The 19,109-nt window shown below is 42.6% G+C and overlaps 1 protein-coding gene across 1 annotated transcript; it reads left to right on the forward strand.

The window, feature by feature from the left end:
• The first annotated feature begins 4,646 nt into the window (after positions 1-4,646).
• CRHBP (corticotropin releasing hormone binding protein) lies at positions 4,647-18,270 on the forward strand. The gene is made up of 7 exons (XM_060091766.1): positions 4,647-4,896; positions 5,257-5,350; positions 5,616-5,773; positions 7,220-7,430; positions 9,138-9,286; positions 13,731-13,848; positions 17,733-18,270. The coding sequence occupies exons 1-7, from the start codon at positions 4,816-4,818 to the stop codon at positions 17,888-17,890; spliced, it is 969 nt and encodes a 322-aa protein (XP_059947749.1). The 5' UTR covers positions 4,647-4,815; the 3' UTR covers positions 17,891-18,270.
• Positions 18,271-19,109: the final 839 nt, after the last annotated feature.

Here is a 19,109-nt window from a genome sequence, read left to right on the forward strand (position 1 = left end):
GAGTCCGCCTGCCAATGCAGGGGACACGGGTTCGAGCCCTGGTTGGGGAAGATCCCACATGCCGCAAAGCAACTAACCCGTGCGCCACAACTACTGAACCCACGTGCCTAGAGCCCATGCTCTGCAACAAGAGAAGCCACCGCAATGAGAAGCCCACGCACCACAATGAAGAGTAGCCCCTGCTCTTGAAACTAGAGAAAGCCCACGTACAGCAACAAAGACCCAACACAGCCAAAAAAACCAAAAAACTTTCTTGCTGAAAAAGGCTAATAACTGTCTGACAATGCAGGGTTGCCACAAACCTTTGATTTGTAAAAAATACAATATCTGTGAAGTGCAATAAAGTGAAGTGCAATTAAATGAGGTATGCCTACAATAATTCCCAGTGTAGATCACCATTTTACAGGTGAGAAAACTTATGATCAAAGAAGTCATTGAACCAGGGTTTTTGTTTTTATTTTGTTTCTCTATTTTGAAGACACCTATTATTTTGTGAATCCAGCATTCCTTTTTTTTTCTGGGAACCGCATCTCCCTTCTGCATTCATATGGCTGTCATGAGAACAGTCATGTAATGACTGGATCCAATCCTCTGGCCTCTGAGCCTTTTCCCACTAAGTTTGTGGACTGGGGATTATGAGTACATTGGATCAGAGTATTTTTATTTGTCTAAGGGTAACTTGTAAAGCTAAGGCATTACCGGTGCCTGGTTTACCACCACAAAAGCTACAGATGTTGGGAGAAGGCAGCCTGAGACAGAGAGACTGGGAAATAGCTCCTGACTCCTGTTTTCTGCTCAAGCATTCTGCCAGCCATCCTGATAATAACTTCCCCTTCAGTTCCAGTTCGCTATCAGTCACTTGCAACCCCCAAAAGTCCTAAGCTCTATTGACTGCTGGTCGTCTTAACCACATCAAAGGGAGATAATGGATTTGAGTTGAAAGTCACTGACATGTGAGAGTTTCATTCAAAGACCAAGTTATACTAGTTCCCCCAAGGAACTAGTTTAGTTTCTTCCTTCCTGATCTCAAACACATCAGAAAAAGAAAACTTATGTATTAAAAATAACTACGTTAAGAGAATGGACTTAAGGACACTGGGAGGGGGAAGGGTAAGCTGGGATGATGTGAGAGAGTGGCATGGACATATATACACTACCAAACGTAAAATAGATAGCTAGTGGGAAGCAGCCACATAGCACAGGGAGATCAGCTTGGTGCTTTGTGACCACCTAGAGGGGTGGGATAGGGAGGGTGGGAGGGAGACGCAAGAGGGTGGAGATATGGGGATATATGTATATGTATAGCTGATTCAATTTGTTATAAAGCAGAAACTAACATACCATTGTAAAGCAATTATACTCCAATAAAGATGTTAAAAAAATAAAAATAAATAAAAATAAAAAGGGTTTTGGGAGGCATACCTGATTAGGACATAGTACAGAAATCATCTTCAGGAATATTTTACTGAAAGAAAAGTCCTTAAGGTTGTGAACATCTAGAAAGATGAGTTGTATTGATGCTGTCCTTAACTAGTTACCCAGGGAGCTTGTGAGTAACCATTTGTTCCATGGACAGTTGGGAGTAAAGATATTTTATTAATCTGATTTCCAGTGTTAGGATTTCACGTTACTACAAAATTCTGTTGAGCTTAGGGAGCCTTTCTGCAGGTGTTATTAACCTCATTTCGGACTGAAGAAAATTTGGCAGAACATCCTGAAATAAATCAGCAGCGCCGCAAAGAAAAAGATCGGTAAGAATTTCTCTCCTAGGCTAACTCCCTCTTTTACCAGATACTGTGGGTTATCTAAATTAATCCAAATGATGACTCTCCCCCACAGAAGAAGGAAATTAAAACTTTAAATCAACCAAAAAAAAAATAGCTACGTTGAAAAAATAGTGAAATTCATTCAAACAGCAAGTCATCTTGAAAGAAATGGAAAACTAGTTTTTTTTTTTTTAGTTTTTTTTAGTGCCATTGTGGTGGGTCATGTGACCCTTTACTGAAAACTAGTTTTTGGTGGTGGTGGTTAACTACAATGGGCTATATTCAGTCATCTTTATTTCTTAAAGAACTCACTCATATGTCCCATTTCCAACATTTCAACATACCACTTGGGAAAGGGAAAAGGAAGATCTTCTAGAGCAGGTGTTGCTAATGTTCTCTGTTCAAGTGATTAACAAAGGAAAAATTGTACTATTATATGTAGGGAATACTTAAGGGAATCTTAAGACAGACTCTAGAGCAGAAAGAGATTTGGGATTACATTGTCCCCTTTCTGCTTCAGACACCGCAGTGTGTAAGCCTTGGCAGACTCCACAAACTTGCACTTGGCTCTCATAATCACGTCATAGGCCCTGTGGATGACAACAAAGTCCCTCTTTATTGCTGCTTAGAAGTTGGCTATGTGCACCTCTTCAGTCTCAGCAAAATTTTAAAATCCCACCCCTGCCATGTTCATGGATTGAATATGGCTCTGTATCATGTGGTCACCTTGACCTTCAGGCTTAACACAGTGACAATTTGCTCTGGGGCTTTGTGAAAGGAAAAATGTCTTACCTAATGAAAAGGATGTCTTAACCCTTCCTAACAATAATTTAAGATCTAAAATATACTGATCAGGGATTGTATTAACATCAGTATGGGAGAGGCTGTCTAGAAAAACATGGAGAAAAACTAAAATGTGTGCAGAGAATGGAGGTGAACATATGAATAATTTCCAACCAGCATGCTTGGGGACTCTGAGTTAACTCAGAACACATTTCAAAATAATCAGTTTGTTTAAACAAATATTAAGCTAATTGTTTGAATGACTAAATTGGTCCATGAAAATAATTTTTCTCCAGACATAGCCCTAGTTACTGTCCAGAAACTTTTTCTTCTAATCCAAATGGCTCTTCCATGCTCTCACCCACTTTTAATACTTCTGCCCACAGAGAATGGCTACCTTCTTCTCTTTGTCCTCCAACTCCATCTTCTTGTTATTCCCCTATAGGTTCTAATTTTCATCCTTTAGTTACTCTTATTTAAACAAAACAAAACAAAACACGGTTTCCACTGACTTAGTAGATATTTGCCAAACTGGTGAAAAGAACACATGAATATCCCCACCTAGGATTTGGTAGGAATGAAATTCTTTTTCTACCATAGTTTGTGGATTGTTTCATAAAATAAGGTGTTACCCCTCTGTCATCGTGTTTCCCCTCATTTATCCCAGCTCTTTCTGGAGACAGGCCTGGCATGTGTGCAGTTGAGGTTAAGCCATTTGTTTTTCTCTTTTTTTTATTCCTCTCAGGTTTCTTTATACCCTCTCTAAAATTCAGACATCTAAAGAGTCCCAGGATGGGGAGAAGGACATAGTGGCCAGTGTTTATGACATTTGGGTGCCCTCTCCTCTCATGCTGTCTGTGGTCTGAGGACTGTTTACAAAGTTGGACTATGGTAGGAAGGCCTCCAGGTTAAACAATTAAGAGGCAGCTCCTTCAGAGCTCAGAATTGTCTTAAATATGAAAATATCAAGTTCTGACACCACTAGACAAATGGCTGCTTCATTCTGAGTATTTATAAACTAAATATAGAACTATTTCCTTGAGTCAAAACCCTATATGATGGTCTTATTATTTGGAATAATTTTAATAGCAAAGAAAGCTATGGGTAGTAACCATGTTTTCTGTCGGGCAGAAGTAAAAATATGATTTTTTAAGGATTTATAGCGGCCTTGCCCAGCGCAGAGATTGGAGAGGGGTGGGAAAACTGAAAGTGGAGATCTTCATATTTCCCACAGTTTTGGACATAAAGGAGAAGCAATTCTCTTCTCATCTAATCAGCAAAGATAAGGTTAACTTATTCCTGTATCGCTAAGTCATTTGTTTAGCCCTGTAAATTCGCTGATGAGCCGTTTTAATAAAGCTTCTCAGCAGGTCCTTCTACCAGAGTATGAAAGTAATCCAGGTATTCGAAGGCGTGAAATGGAATGACTCCATCTTTCAGTGGTTCAGATGGATGATAAGGTCATGGCCACGGTTAGCTGGCCCAGGGGTGTGTCCATCCTATATACATTCAGGCTATGTGACAGAGCTCAGCTGAAATCCAGGAGTCCATGGACTCCAGAGCTAGCTTTCTATTAAGGAAAAGCTTACAAGAAACTGGACCAGGATAAAGCAAAGATCAAGGGACAGAAAGAAAGCTTGAATTACATGATTGCAATAGTCTGCGAAATGAGCTTCTCTTTGGAGCTGAAAATGCCTCAAGTTGCTTCCTGAGAGGCATGAGCAATTGCATGAATACTATATTCTCTGACAATTTCCAACATGGTTCCATTTAAGGTTATGTGACAAGTCTGTATGATAAGGTGGTGTGTGTTTGGGTATGCCTGTGTGTAACACTGTTACTTGGCTTTGCAAAACCAAAAATTCCCTGCATGTCCATGGGAGAGGATAATTCAGCGTGTGGCCGGCCAAGTAAAATGCCATCCCTTATTTTCTATCCTTGCTTCATTCTTTCTCCCACATTTTAATTCACTAAGTTGTAAGTGTCTGAAATCATTCTCAGTGAATAACGCTGGACCACTCGGAAAGTTTGTGGCTGAGAGCTGGACCCTCGTCATCACCAAGCACTTTGTCACTGAGACAGAGTAACCCATGGTTACTGAGCTCAGATCAGTTAAGGGGCAGAGAGCCTCCCCTCCTCACTGCTCTATAAAAGAGACCCAGCAAAGGGACCCTACCAGCTTCTAGCTCTCAGCCTGCGGGAGCGCGTGGGAAGCAAAGCCCAGACCTGCGGAGCAGAAAGCTCCAGCTGCAGAGGCAAGGCCGGCATGGCTCCCACTTTCAAACTTCAGTGTCACTTCATTCTGATCTGCCTGCTGGCTCTAAGAGGGGAGAGCCGGTACCTGGAGGTGAGCGATTTCCCGGTTGACCCATCACACCTTCCTGTGGTGAGTGTCCAGCCTTGGGGGTGGGCAGGCTGCCTCTGCTCTCAGACATGTTGTGGTTAGCTCTTTCTTCCGCATTTACTGTGCCCCCTCTCTCCTCTGGTTTCCCCTGGGTCTTCCTTCCTGCCTCTTCCTCCTTCCCTCTGGTCCCTGGGCATACCCTGGTCTGATGGGAAAGGTATAAACCTTCCCGTCTTCTCCGGACCCGGGAGACATTGACCCGGTCACTTTATTCTCTTTGCCGCGGGGCAGGGAGGGTGCCTTGCTTCTGGTCCCCTTTCCCCCTCCTTGAACTTTTGCGGACTGACTTATTTTCCTGGCCAGCTGCGGGAAGCTGTGGACCACGACCCTTTCCTACTCTTAAGCGCCAACCTGAAGCGGGAGCTGCCGGGGGAGCAGCTGTACCGTCGCGCTATGCGTGAGTCGGGGCTGCCTGGCTGGCGTCCGTCCGCGGGCAGCGGGGAGGTGGGGATTGTTGAGGACCGCGGGGGGCGCAATTCCCATCGCTAAGGGTCAGTCCAAGGAGGCGCACTGGGGCGAGATGGGGTGACGCACCCGGAGCACGGGAGCGGGGCGCAGCCGAGGCTGGGAGTCAGGGCGCGAGCGGAGAGGGGCTGCCCCGGGTGCCGCCGCAGTGGCTGCAACCCGGGACCTCCAACCCCGCTGCCCTCCCACCCCCCCAGGGTGCCTGGACATGCTGAGCCTCCAGGGCCAGTTCACCTTCACCGCCGATCGGCCGCAGCTGCACTGCGCCGCCTTCTTCATCGCAGAGCCCGAGGAGTTTATCACCATCCACTACGAACTGGTCTCCATCGACTGTGAGAGCGGGGACTTCCTGAAGGTGAGGCGCCCCCGCCAGGCGCAGCCCCAGCCGCGGGGCAAGGGAGGGGTCATGGCGGGGACGCTGCGCCCTAGCGTGGAGAGCCGGCGACGCTCGTAATTAGATGCTGCGCTGGTGCAGGAGTGGGAGAGGCGCAGTCCGGGACCCCCGCGCAGCGCGAACCTTCGCCCCACTCCCAGAAGGGCGAGTGCCTTGGTCTTGCAGTGGTTTAAATTCATCCCTGTGCGCTCTCGGTCCCGGGCGCTTCCAAAGACTAGAACTCGTGGCGCGAACCACTGTGTTGCAATCTGGAGCAGATGAAAAGGGGTACAAAGCAACTAGTACGAGCCCTCGGGTCCGCCGAACCCAAGGTCCTGATTAGAAGGCGACCTCACATGTCTGAGATCTGAGCCCGCCTTGCTCCTCCCGGTCCCTTTCTCTGTGGAGCTGTTTCAGGCTCCCAGACGCTGTCTTCAATGCCTGGGTGACCTGATTTTGGAGCAGAAGGGCACTGGCTGCAGGGAAGGTTGCTGAGCAGGAATCTAGTCTGAGGCAGGTGGGAGGCGTGGATAAGTCCCCCAGCCTCACAACATCCCCACTCCCAATTCTCCATGAGTCTAACGGGTCAGCTTGGGATGGCTGCTGGACTTCTCCAGTTCAGTTAAAATGAATATGATTAAAATCCCAAAGTGGAATTATTTTGGAACCTGTCAGTTGCAATAGAAGAGGAGTGATCTGGTGAAATAATTTGTAGCTGGTAATTTTACTAACGTGAACTAGGTTGGACTCATTAAATTGGAGACCTGTGGTGATTTTAAGAGTAAAGTCAATAATAGACTCTGACCTTTTGTCCAGCCAACTACAAACTTCAACAAGTGAAGGAAAAAATTCCGAACTTGCATACCAGCCATTATCGTCTAAGTGTTAAAGTAGCTCTTGATATTTTAATACGTGATAAGAGTAAAAAAATGAGGAAAATGGGTGTGTATAACCATCCGCAGGGAGGTAAAGTTGCTGCTCCAGTTTTTCCTCTTGCTATTTTTGAGAAATTTTGTTCATATTTTAATGAGGAAAGAGAAAAACTGAAACCCAAATTATGTTCCTGTGGAATTCTTCTGAAAGTAGGATGTGTGGAAAATATGACCAACACAAAAATGTATATCGTCTGTAGTTTCATTTACCAAGGTGGCTGAAATGATAAAGTATAAGAAAGTTTATTTACTTTGGAAATGTTAGAGTTTATAAAGGGGAAAAAAGCAATAATTAAATAATAATGCGACTTGCAAACAACCCTCACAGTCAAAATATATACAAATAGAAAGCACGTGTGCAGGGGGGTGTAGGCTGTCTATTCCTCACTTATGACCGAAGGCCCATGGCTGGATAACCTTTTCCCCCTTTTCAACACACCTATGACTTCAGGAGTTGATGAAAGTGATCATCTTTGTCTGTATTTTTTGTTGGAAGGTATTTGATGGTTGGATTCTCAAGGGGGAGAAGTTCCCCAGTTCCCAGGATCACCCTCTCCCCATGAGTGAGCGGTACATAGATTTCTGTGAGAGTGGTCTTAGCAGAAGGAGCATCAGATCCTCCCAGAATGTGGCCATGATCTTCTTCCGGGTCCATGAACCAGGAAATGGGTTCACGTTAACCATAAAGACAGATCCTAACCTCTTTCGTAAGTGGACTTCATGTCTTCTTAGTTGGAAGGCAGGACTTGGGGGGAGAGAGTGTCAGTTCTGCTTTTCAAGGGTAGCATCATTGCACAGACTTAGACGTTTGAAGTGAGGAAGGATTTGAATGGAAATTCTTTTGTAATTAGAAATGACCTAAAGGATATTTCCAATTCATTATTATGAAAATCAAATCAGTTTTTAATTTATTTACCAGGCTAGGTAAGATACTAATTTATGGTGGCTAGAATTCTATTTTTTCTCCAGTCTTATTCTGATCTCCTGAGCTACTGCAATGTATTCAGTGACAAACTTTAATCTCTCCAAGTCATTCCATTGATCTGGATAAGCTTGAGGGATCAGATATGAAGTTGCAGTCTTACAGATATTTAGGTGAAGGCTGAAAGACTACATATCTGGGATGTGTAGACAGATTTCATGCCCTGAGCAGAGGGTTGGACCAGAGGACCTCAACATTGCCTTCTGAGTCTGAACCCATTGCTCTAATTTAGTTCATTTCTGTGGATACACAAACAGATGCTATAAAGCTGAATAGCCCAGGCCTAAAACACATTATCTTAATCAGAATGAGTTCATTCATCTGTTTATTATTTCTTCCCCATTAAGAGGAAAATGTTTATAAAAAATCAGGAAAACATTCATTTTTGGTTGCATACAATAGTATTACTAACACTTCATGTGGTTGAAGAATGGGGCCTACCTAATCTGCCAAAAAATAATGTACTGACTGATCTCCCAAATTTTGTTTTTAAAAAACAAAAAAAATTTTTTTAAAGAAGCCCCCCAAAAAGGCTGTTTCTGAGGACTGGAGCAGAATAACACTAGAGGACAACAGGAACTGTTTCTCCTATATCCTGTTTGGTTAGAAATCAGAAACCTTCTAGAATCATCAAGGAATTTCAGTTCTTTTTGAAATTAAGTGTAATTAAAAATATAAGATGGAAGCAAAAGGTAGTTCTGACATAGTCTGATCAATCAGAAACTTTTGTCCCATAACTGGCCAAAAAAAGTACAAACTCTGATGCTTCTAGTTTCATAGCTAGAAGAATAAATTTATTGTAAGTCTAGTCTTGAGATACAAAACAAAATTTCAGAAAGTCTTGGGAGTAGATAAACATTTAAAATTTACCTATTAGTCAACTTATCACTTAACACCCAGGAAATATTTATCAGACATAAGCCTGCTTTGTATTTTTCTCAGCCTATTTTGTAACTAGTTTAATGTTTCCTCACTTTATTATCTCAAAAGTAGCATATAGCTCCAAGTTCAGTTAATAAAGGTTTCAGACAGACAGGGTTTGAGTTCTGGCCTTACCTTTAAGCCTTGATTCTTCCAGACTCCCAGCTTGAACTTGGACCCTAGTTAATGAAGTATTCCTAGAGCTTCTACCAGCTAGTATTGTTTGGTTGGTTATTAATTTATGTCTTGTGAGTGTTATAAACAACGTGACCCCCTGAGATTACGATTAGAAGTCCCCTTGCAGTCAGGGCCTCCTGACAATGTCCATACGTCACTGGTGCTTTTTATTCCCCAACTGCTTCCTTTCTCCAAATCACCTTTGTGATAAGTACTCTCTTCAGGGCCACAAGCCCCTAGACCACGAATAGGAGCTTAGAATAAGGATGAGATAAATTTCTATAAAAGCCCAGCATACCAAGCAGTGAAAATGTGATTTTGTTTTTCTACAAAGCCTGCAATGTCATCTCCCAGACCCCAAATGGAAGGTTTACTCTGGTCGTGCCACATAAGCATCGCAACTGCAGCTTCTCCATAATTTATCCTGTGGTGATCAAAATATCTGATCTCACCCTGGGACACTTAAATGGTCTGCAATTAAAGGTGAGTTGCTTATTTGCTTCCCAGTCACTTCCTAAGACCTCAGCTTTATCAGAGCAAAAGTAACTATACAGGGCAAATGTGGATGAACTGGTGTAGTATGTCCTTCTGTTTGGCAGTTAGATCTCAACATGAGCCTGCCCTCGCTGCTTTAATAAACTCCTCTTCTATTTCCGTTATGCTGCAAGTTGCATACTCAGGTGCCTCTTCTGACTACTTGAATACTTTTCTTGTGATGTTAGAAATGTTTTCAGTTGGCAAAGTTGTGACATATAATTACAATTGAACTCTCTTGTACTTGCCTCTTTTACAAAAATTCTCTCCTAGCAGAACCTAGTGTGAGTCATCTACACAGCTGTTTTTCTGATTATTGGAATTTTCTTTTGACACGAAGGAAGTATCTCATTGACAGACTGTGTTATGAAAGAATGCTAAGCATAGCATAAAATACAAAACTGGATTTTTATATTGCAAAATACAGTAAAGTTCTGAAGCGTTTTTTTTTCAATTACATTTAATTCCATACATTTTGCAACAAAACATTAGCTGAGACTCCCCATCAACTTTTTCCCCCGTGAACTTCTGTATGGATTTTACAATTAATGCTGAGCTTGACCACATTTATTTGCACTGGTAGCTTGTTTCCTTTGAGTCATCCTCATTTCCTTTTATGTTCTCATATGCCTAGGTTAAGACAGCTCGTGCATTTGCTGGCATCAAAGATAGTCATAGTTCCTCATCAGAAAGATTGCAGTGAAAACCAAATAAATAGGACTAGGGCTGAGAAAAGCAGTAAATCCAATTTCCTTTAAGCCCTAAATTCATAGGCCAGTGCCTATTTTTTAAAGTTGAACCTTAGTGGAAGAATAATCCTTTGATAAAGGCCAGGATAGGTGGATGTCTTTGGTTTAGCCGTATAGGCTTGAAATCTTTTTTTTTTTTTTTTTTTTTTTGCGGTACGCGGGCCTCTCACTGCTGTGGCCTCTCCCGTTAAGGAGCACAGGCTCCAGACGCGCAGGCTCAGCGGCCATGGCTCACGGGCCCAGCCGCTCCGCGGCATGTGGGATCTTCCTGGACCGGGGCATGAACCCGTGTCCCCTGCATCGGCAGGCGGACTCCCAACCACTGCGCCACCAGGGAAGCCCTAGGCTTGAGATTTTTTGTATGTCATTCTTGATGTTTAATATAGAAGATGGTAAGTGTGATAGATTGAGAGATCTGCACTTTAGTTATTTTTGGCTATGAGGAGTAATCTTGGTGCTTACCACTTAAAAAATGTGAAGTCTGCAGTGTTCTAGGTATCTATTGCTTTACAAAATATTTTTTGAGTGCTTACCATGTGTAAGGCGTTCTTCTAGATGCAGGAAATTAGCAACGAACAAAACAGGCCCTACTCACATGGAACCTGTATTCTAGTGGGGTGAGACAGGTGAAAGTATAATGTATTCCAAATAGTGGTGAGTGCCCTACAGCAAATGAAGCAGAGTGGTGGCTGGGGACAAGGGGGTAGAGTGAGGGGCAGACAGCTACTTGAGATGAGATGGTCAAGAAAGAAATCTTTTGAGAAGGAGACATTTAAAGTGAGATTTCAGTGATAGGTAAGAAGGAGCCAGCAGCCACAGGAAGAGCTGGGGACAGAGCAACAGTAGTGCAGAGGCTCAGAGGCAGGAATGGGCTTGCTGAGTTCTAGAAATGGAAAGAAGGAAAAGTAGAGGGGGAGTGGTATCATACAGCATCAGGCAGACAGGCAGGGCCAAGGGGGTGGAGAGCCCAGTGGGTCATATTAAAGAGTTTGAGTTTATTCTCAGTGGGAAACCACGGAAGGGGTTCAGGCAGGAAAGTGACATAATCCATTTGATTATGCTCAGGTGGGGTGAGAGTGATTGGGAATTGCTGGCCTCATGACCAAAGTAATTGACAAAGTCCACGAAGGGAAGGAGACGATTACCTAAAGGTCATTCTGGCTTCCATGAATGATGATGAATGGGCTGTAGGGGCCAGAGTGGTGCAGCAGTGCACCTAAAAGGCCATTGTCATAGTCTAGGCAACAGATGAGAGTGACTTGGTCCAGGGAGATAGAACCTCAACAAAGAAATCTCGGGGGTCACTGTTGAGGAGCTGAACCCCAGAGGTCCCTACACAACTCAGCTTCTGCCGTTGTTTATAAGAACAGCTGAGAGGTTTGGAAAGAGGAGAGAAAAGTCACTGAACGCCAAAAAGTACGTGCTCCCAACCTCCTTGTTTCTTGGTTTTGTTCCCTTCATTTTAGCTTCCATTTCTTCCCAACTTCTTATTTCCCATTTCTCTCTCCTGAGCCTGACTTTTCCCCTTCACCTCCTCCTGTGAAATTTGGAACCTATAGAACCAGGTGGAATGTTTAGTCTTAAGACATGTTCCCCCTGGACACCCTCTACTCAAGGGAAAGGCAATCACATTTTTTTCCCTTTACCTCTAAATGGCTTATTCAACTCTTCATACAAGAAAATGAGCCCTGTACACAGTGGGGCTAACTAACCCTCTATTTCATCATTGATGAAATTACGTGTAAAATACCTAAGCATAGAACCCAGCACAGAGTAGGTGCTTTAAATATATATACCCACACCTGCTTCCTTTCATTAGTCAAAGAGTTGCTGTTGTATTATTTTCTATTGGTTGTTTAGTTCCAGTTGCACTTCAATATCTTCCAAATGTTGGACTGTGTGTGCTTATGTGTGTGTGTTTTACATTCTCTGTTTTATATTTTGGTCCCTATGTAGCATGGTCTATCTGTTTAGCTTCTAAGCACCTTGCCACATTCCGCTAGACCCCTTGACGGCTATGTCTCAATGAAGAAGAGGATCACAGGCAAAACTGGCTGTATAATTTATGGGGGGACAGTACAAAATGAAAATACAGGGGCCTTATTTTAAGATTATTAGGAATTTCAAAATGGTGACAGCAGAGCATTAAGCCAAGCACTAGGCCTTGTAAGCGTGAGCCCTGTGGGCATGGGTGGCATGATCACAAGGCCAGCCCTGATCACGGGAAATGGGCTTCCCAAACTGTGACATTTGGGGCTGAGAGGGGGTCTGCTTTGTTTGCGTGGGAAAGTGAAGCACAGGAATTGCTGTGGATGACACAGTGTGGAAAAGATGAAGGGAAACAGAAAAAGGGGGTTACAGTGCATCACACAAAGTCTTAAGACTACATATTTATTTTGAGTAGCTTGAAATAAGTTTATTTTAGTTGGAAGGAGAAAGTTGATGGTAACTCTAGCTAATTTGAGCCCCAAATGAGGGGTCTCTTCTTTTTTTTAATATTCTTATAACTAGTCTAAATCCTTATCAGTAGAAAGGATAAGAATTGTCTCAATAGCGGAAATAGTCTTTTATAAAAGAAGAGGAAGGCTTCCCTGGTGGCGCAGTGGTTGAGAGTCCGCCTGCCGACGCAGGGGACGCGGGTTCGTGCCCCAGTCCGGGAGGATCCCACATGCCGCGGAGTGGCTGGGCCCTTGGGCCATGGCTGCTGAGCCTGCGCGTCCGGAGCCTGTGCTCCACAACGGGAGAGGCCACAACGGTGAGAGGCCTGTGTACCGAAAAAAAGAGGAAAATAGGTAAGTTGAAGAAAAAACTGATGTGGAAGCCCTATTTATAAAAAGTCTGACTGCATGCATTAAGAAACTCAAATAATTCATTGTGTATGTCCAAATGATTTAAAAAGCAAAGCATTTCCAGATTCAATTTTCATATATTGTATATGGAGTTTACAGATTCCAATTTCATCATTCTAGTCCTTGACCTTATAAAAAAATATTTTTTTAAATGCACATTTTTTTTTTTTTTTCTTTTGCGGTACGCGGGCCTCTCACTGTTGTGGCTTCTCCCGTTGCGGAGCACAGGCTCTAGACGCGCAAGCTCAGCAGCCATGGCTCTCCGCGGCACCTGGGATCCTCCTATACCGGGGCACTAACCCGTGTCCCCTGCATGGGCAGGCGGACTCCCAACCACTGCGCCACCAGGGAAGCCCGCACATACATTTTAAAAAAATGATTAGTCAACCGATTTAGAAAAGCAATTCCTATGATTTTTTTTTTCTTTAAAAATCTTACTTCCGGGCTTCCCTGGTGGCGCAGTGGTTGAGAGTCCGCCTGCCGATGCAGGGAACACGGACGGGTTCGTGCTCCGGTCCGGGAGGATCCCACATGCCGAGAGCGGCTGGGCCCGTGAGCCATGGCCGCTGAGCCTGCGCGTCCGGAGCCTGTGCTCCACAACAGGAGAGGCCACAACAGTGAGAGGCCCGCGTACCGGGAAAAAAGAAGTTTTACTTCCCAGAGTTCTGGATGTTAAATTAAATGGCACTGCAGGATGTCTACAGCTGACTGAATTCACCAACTTGCCATTGGTCCAATGGTTTGACTTCCATAATTGGTTTAAATACACCTTCCTCTGCTGCTTTATTCTCTTAGAAGTCCTCAGCAGGTTGTGTGGGAATAGGAGATTTTGTGGAGCTGCTGGGAGGAACTGGACTGGACCCTTCCAAGATGATGCCTTTAGCTGATCTCTGCTATCCTTTTCACGGCCCTGGTAAGATATTTCTTTGATTATTATTTATGTGCCTATTAAGATTGTTTCCTTAAATAAAATGCCTCAAATTTTTTATACATGGGAGGGCAAGTTCCACCAAAATAACTTCGATTTTGCACATTGAGCAAGTGTCAGGATTTTGCATTTGAGCCTAGAACACAGTATCAAGAATGCATGACCACAATATCTGACACTGGGAGAAAAACTTATGAAGTAACAAGGTTGCGTGTTTAAGGTTTGCCCTAGGTACGACTATGAAAAAGACAAAGCTTTTTGGTTCTGTGTTCTGTCCACCTTCTTGAAGGTCCCTGCTTTCCTCCTCTTGAGACTAAAGATTTTACTGACTGAAAACCGTAGTTCAAATAGTGGATGTATCGTCAATTAGTAATAGTATAAAAATGAAGTAATATCTAAATAACTTTACCATACATATGTATGTGTGTGTATTACTCATAGTAAATATTGATACATTAGAAGGTGATGCGCTTTATCAGAAATTCTCAGAACTGCTGAATTTCCCCAACTTCTAGCAGTAAAACCAGCCTCTGAAAGACCACTGCAAAACAGAGGTAAATTCTGAGATCTAAAAGTGGTCACGGGTAATAAAAGACCTGGTTCTCACCAAACAGAATCAGGTCTTCTTTGTTATAGATCAGTGAAGCTTTTCCATTTGATTATGCTCGGGTGGGGTGAGAAGGGTGGGAATTGCTGACTAGTGACCAAATTAATTAACGAAATCCAGGTGGGGAGGGAGAGGGTTACATAAAACATTTCTGTAAAGGTCACTCCTATATCTGTACCTCTGATGCAGGAACCAGTGATTATCTTTTAAGAGACAGAAGTCAAACAGAAGAACAGTCTTTCATCCCTTACCATAGCCCCCTTCCTCTTTTGTAAGCACACATCACTAACCAACTAAATAATGAAGCTGCAAATCAGACAGCCTTTTGATCAGCTGTTACCAGTTTTAATTAAAGCCAGGTCTGCCAACCAGTATTTTCTCTCTCTGAGCTAATGCTGGGAACTTAATAAACAAAATCTCTCTGAAATAGAATTAATGTACACAGGTAAAGGGAAAAGATTTCTAAAAGCCCACTTTGCTAAAAGCTTGGGGGTTAGTTTATGCTAATTTACACTTGAGCCCTAGTTTAAACCAGTGCATCATGGCTTCTCTGCCTTTGTGTGTGCTCTCAGAGGCACTGGATCCTTCCAGGCTGATGGAGAGCACCTGTGAGGAGCTGCCTTTGAGCTGGGTAAAAAGATTAGATTAAGAACTGAAGCACACTCATGCCTTAGAATTTAGATAATTGAAGCCATAGTAATTTTGGTACATGAATTATATGACTTGATTTCAAAGGGTGTGACTAAGGCCAGAAAACCACTTTTGACTGTATTATCTAGATAATTGAAACCAGTCTTAAGATAATGTGAAGGCTTGAATTATCTGACTCACTAGTTCACTTTAGACTTCACTTTTTTCTTTAATTCACTATGTTTTCATGAGCCCCTCTTAAGTCGTTCAGACAGTGAAGAACTCTTAGGTATCCTGCCCTTTACAATGGATTGTGTTAGGAATTATGTCAAATAATAAATGATATGCGCATTAACTAAAGGAAATAAGGCACATTATGTAGATTAAAGTTCAGAGTAAGATCAGAAAAGAATGTCCTTGCAAACAATTTAAAGAAAATTAGGGACTTCCCTGGTGGCGCAGTGGTTAAGAATCTGCCTGCCAATGCAGGGGACACGGGTTCAAGCCCTGGTCCCGGAAGATCCTACATGCCGCAGAGCAACTAAGCCTGTGCACCACAACTACTGAGCCTGCACTCTAGGGCCAGGGAGCCACAACTTCTGAGCCACGTGCCACAACTACTGAAGCCTGCATGCCTGAGCTGTGTTCCACAACAAGAGAAGCCACCGCAGTGAGAAGCCTGTGCACTGCAAGGAAGACCCAACACAGCCAAAAATAAATAAAAAATAAATGAATTTATTTTAAAAAATTAAAAAAATTAACTTTGGACTTCCTCACAGAAGCTTAGCCTAGACTCCCTGGTGCTTATATTAAAATAATTATAGGGTTTCTATTTATTATGTCTCCAAATTGACTTTTACCTTAATAACTATCTGGCTGTTTTACTTCATTTAAACGCAGGTGCATGTTTGTGAAGTACCTGTTATACAAGGTTAATAACATTTCTCAGAATTTAGGCCTTATAGAGACAACGTGGGGAAAAAAAGATTGAGAAAATTAAAACAGCAGAAAGGATTATTGTAGGGCAGATAAATCTTGCCTCAGGAACCAGATTGAGGCTGAAGAAATAAAATAAAAGTAATTTTTAATAAAAATGCTGAGTTTCACAAAACAGAAACAGGTACAGAGAACAAACAGATGGTTGCCAGAAGGGAGGGGAGTGGGGAATGAAAAGAAAAAAAAAAAGGTAACTATGTGAGGTAATGAATGTTGATTAGCTTGATTATGGTGATCATTTCACAATGTATACTTATATAAAACCATCATGTTGTACACCTTAAATATATACAATTTCTGTCAACTATACCTCAATAAAGCTGAAAAAAAATTTTTGAAGAATGCCTTAAACACACACACACAGTTTCAGTATATAACTGCTCAGGCACATCTGTATTAGAAGATACATAAATGTTGCCAGATGCTTATAAAAATAATGAATAAGATTGGATTTAAGAGAAGTAAGGGTATCAAAAGCCATTCCATATAAGAAGTACAGAAAAAAATTAGAGATAAAAAGTACAGGTGAACAATAGAACAAAAATGAGTATACTTAGTGTATGTCTAAACCATGCAAATGATATTTTTGTTTATATGTAAAACAGAATTATTACTGAGGCTCAGAAAATAATAAATAGGTGATATTTTTGGTCTGCATAAATGTCCCGCAATACACTCCATCCTTCAGCCCTGACCACTAAATGCCACTTGCACCCCCAGATATAACCAAAAACTGCCTCTGCAAATTTCCAACCTGTCCCTAGAGGGCAGCACTGCCTCCACTGGGGACACAACTAGAGCAAAGGTGCAGCAGGTCGGATGCTTGCCTTCATCTGCCTTCACCACCAAAGCTTTGCAGGTAGGAGAACGTAAAAAGCATAAGAAGAGGGCTTCCCTGGTAGCGCAGTGGTTGAGAGTCCGCTTGCCGCTACAGGGGACACGGGTTCGTGCCCCGGTCCAGGAAGATCCCACATGCCGCGGAGCGGCTAGGCCCGTGAGCCATGGTCGCTAAGCTTGTGCGTCCGGAGCCTCCATAACGGGAGAGTCCACAACAGTGAGAGGCACGCGTACCGCCAAAAAAAAAAAAAAAAGAAAAAAAAGCACAAGGAGATATCTTCTTACCTCTTTGCAGCCAGTTTTGTCTGACTAACAGTGTTCTTGCACATGAGGAGAAAGGCTGAGCTTAATTTCACTATTCTACAATTAATTATACAGTTGACCCTTGAACAACAGTGGTTTGAACTGCGGGGGCCCACTTATAGGCGGATTTTTTTCAATAGTAGATACTACAGTACTACACGATCCTAGGCTGGTTGAACCCGAGAATGTGGAACCTCGGATCTGGAGGAACCGTGGATCTGGAGGGCAGACTATAAATTATATGCAGATTTTCGCCTGTGGGGAGGGTCCTCACCCCTAACGCCCCACGCACCCCCCACGTCGTTCAAGGTCAGCTGTACATTATAAGAATGAGAACAAACACGTTTCAGCTGATGGCAGATGCTTGGTTTGAGTACGCGAGAGGAAGCTACATCCCCTTGCTTTCTTCGTGTTTAAATGATCTCGTGGACAGAAATGGTTTGACTGTGTCGTTTCTAACCTGCTGGGAAACTTTTACTTTTTCCATGAATTATAGCCCAGATGAAAATTGGCTGTGACAACACGGTGGTGCGCATGGTCTCCAGCGGAAAACATGTAAATCGTGTGACTTTTGAATACCGCCAGCTGGAACCATACGAACTGGAAAACCCGAATGGAAACAGTATCCAGGAATTCTGTTTGTCTACTCTTTGAATAACCAAGCAATGATTTCCATACTGCTACCTAAGGGAGTTTTTAATGGCTGTTATATATGATTTTGATGAGCAGCTAGTTAACAACCTTTCATACCAGTCAGTATTCCCAACCTTGAGCACATATCACACACACTAATTTTTGTACCTTGCTTCTTTTTCATTTGTAAGATATAAATGACCACATAGCAGAAAATAAGCCCTCCCCCAGACCCCAGTAGAAAGCCAGTTTCCAGTAATTCTTTGATATGCTACCAACCTGAACTGGTAAGACAAGTGCAAAGAAATGTGCAATAAAAACTTGTATCTCAAGGGAAAATACTACAAAGAAATAAAAATGTTAGTGTTCGTATCAGTTTTATGACAGAAAACGCATGTCTGTGTGTACCAAAGTAGTTGCATCTATTTATTTTCTGCTTATTATTCTGTTTATAGTAGAGAATAGTTGTAGCTAGTATTATTTATTGATTTGTAACAACTTGTTTTTAACAAACATTTGTAGCATGTAAAACACTTTGCATCCGTAAATCCAAACATGAATAAACTTATTCAGAATGTTGGCACCTCAACATCCTGCTTTGTTTTCCTGAGTAGTTCCTTCCCTTATTACCATTAGAAAATAATGTTCTCAGGTGGTACAGCACCAAATGCTGAACTAAATCATTTTAGACTTCTTAGACCTCCAAGAACCCTGGGTCGTTAAGTAGGATTATTTAGGGCAGAAGGTAAAATTGCAGTGTTTGAACAAACAACACTAACCAATTGGTGGTGATAGGGAAGCAGGATGTGGGGATCCCTCTTCCACTGCCCTCCAAGAAAACTGAGAATACATGTCTTTGTCACAGTAAAGAATGTACTTTTCAACAGGGACAACAAAGGCCTTAAACTCTCATAGACACAATTTGCAGAAACCTGAGTACTTTTTTGGTACTGAAGGCAGTTTACTGTTGACTGAGCTTTGTCCACATTTGGCTTGAGACCAAGCAAGTGGTCTGTAAAAGACACCTTGCGGTCAAAAATGAGGTCCTGAGGAACAAAGGAAATACTCCTAAGTGAATAGTCCTCTTTACTTTGAATTAATGGATAGAAGCTGCAAACTGTTCCATAATTAATGGCTTGATTCTGATTCCCCAAACATATTTAATATAATTTTATAATGGAATGCACTGGAATCCCATACACTGGGCTTGTTAACAAAATCTGAAAACCAAGCAGAAAGA

The sequence above is a fragment of the Mesoplodon densirostris genome, chromosome 3 (assembly GCF_025265405.1).
Source record: "Mesoplodon densirostris isolate mMesDen1 chromosome 3, mMesDen1 primary haplotype, whole genome shotgun sequence".
Lineage (NCBI taxonomy): Eukaryota > Metazoa > Chordata > Mammalia > Artiodactyla > Ziphiidae > Mesoplodon > Mesoplodon densirostris.

Excerpts from the sequence above, each read along its gene's own strand:
- CRHBP (XM_060091766.1), top strand. The coding sequence starts at position 4,816 with ATGGCTCCCACTTTCAAACTTCAGTGTCACTTCATTCTGATCTGCCTG. Across the intron at positions 5,774-7,219 it reads AGAGCGGGGACTTCCTGAAG|GTATTTGATGGTTGGATTCT; the intron begins GTGAGGCGCCCC and ends TTTTGTTGGAAG. Across the intron at positions 13,849-17,732 it reads CTATCCTTTTCACGGCCCTG|CCCAGATGAAAATTGGCTGT; the intron begins GTAAGATATTTC and ends CATGAATTATAG.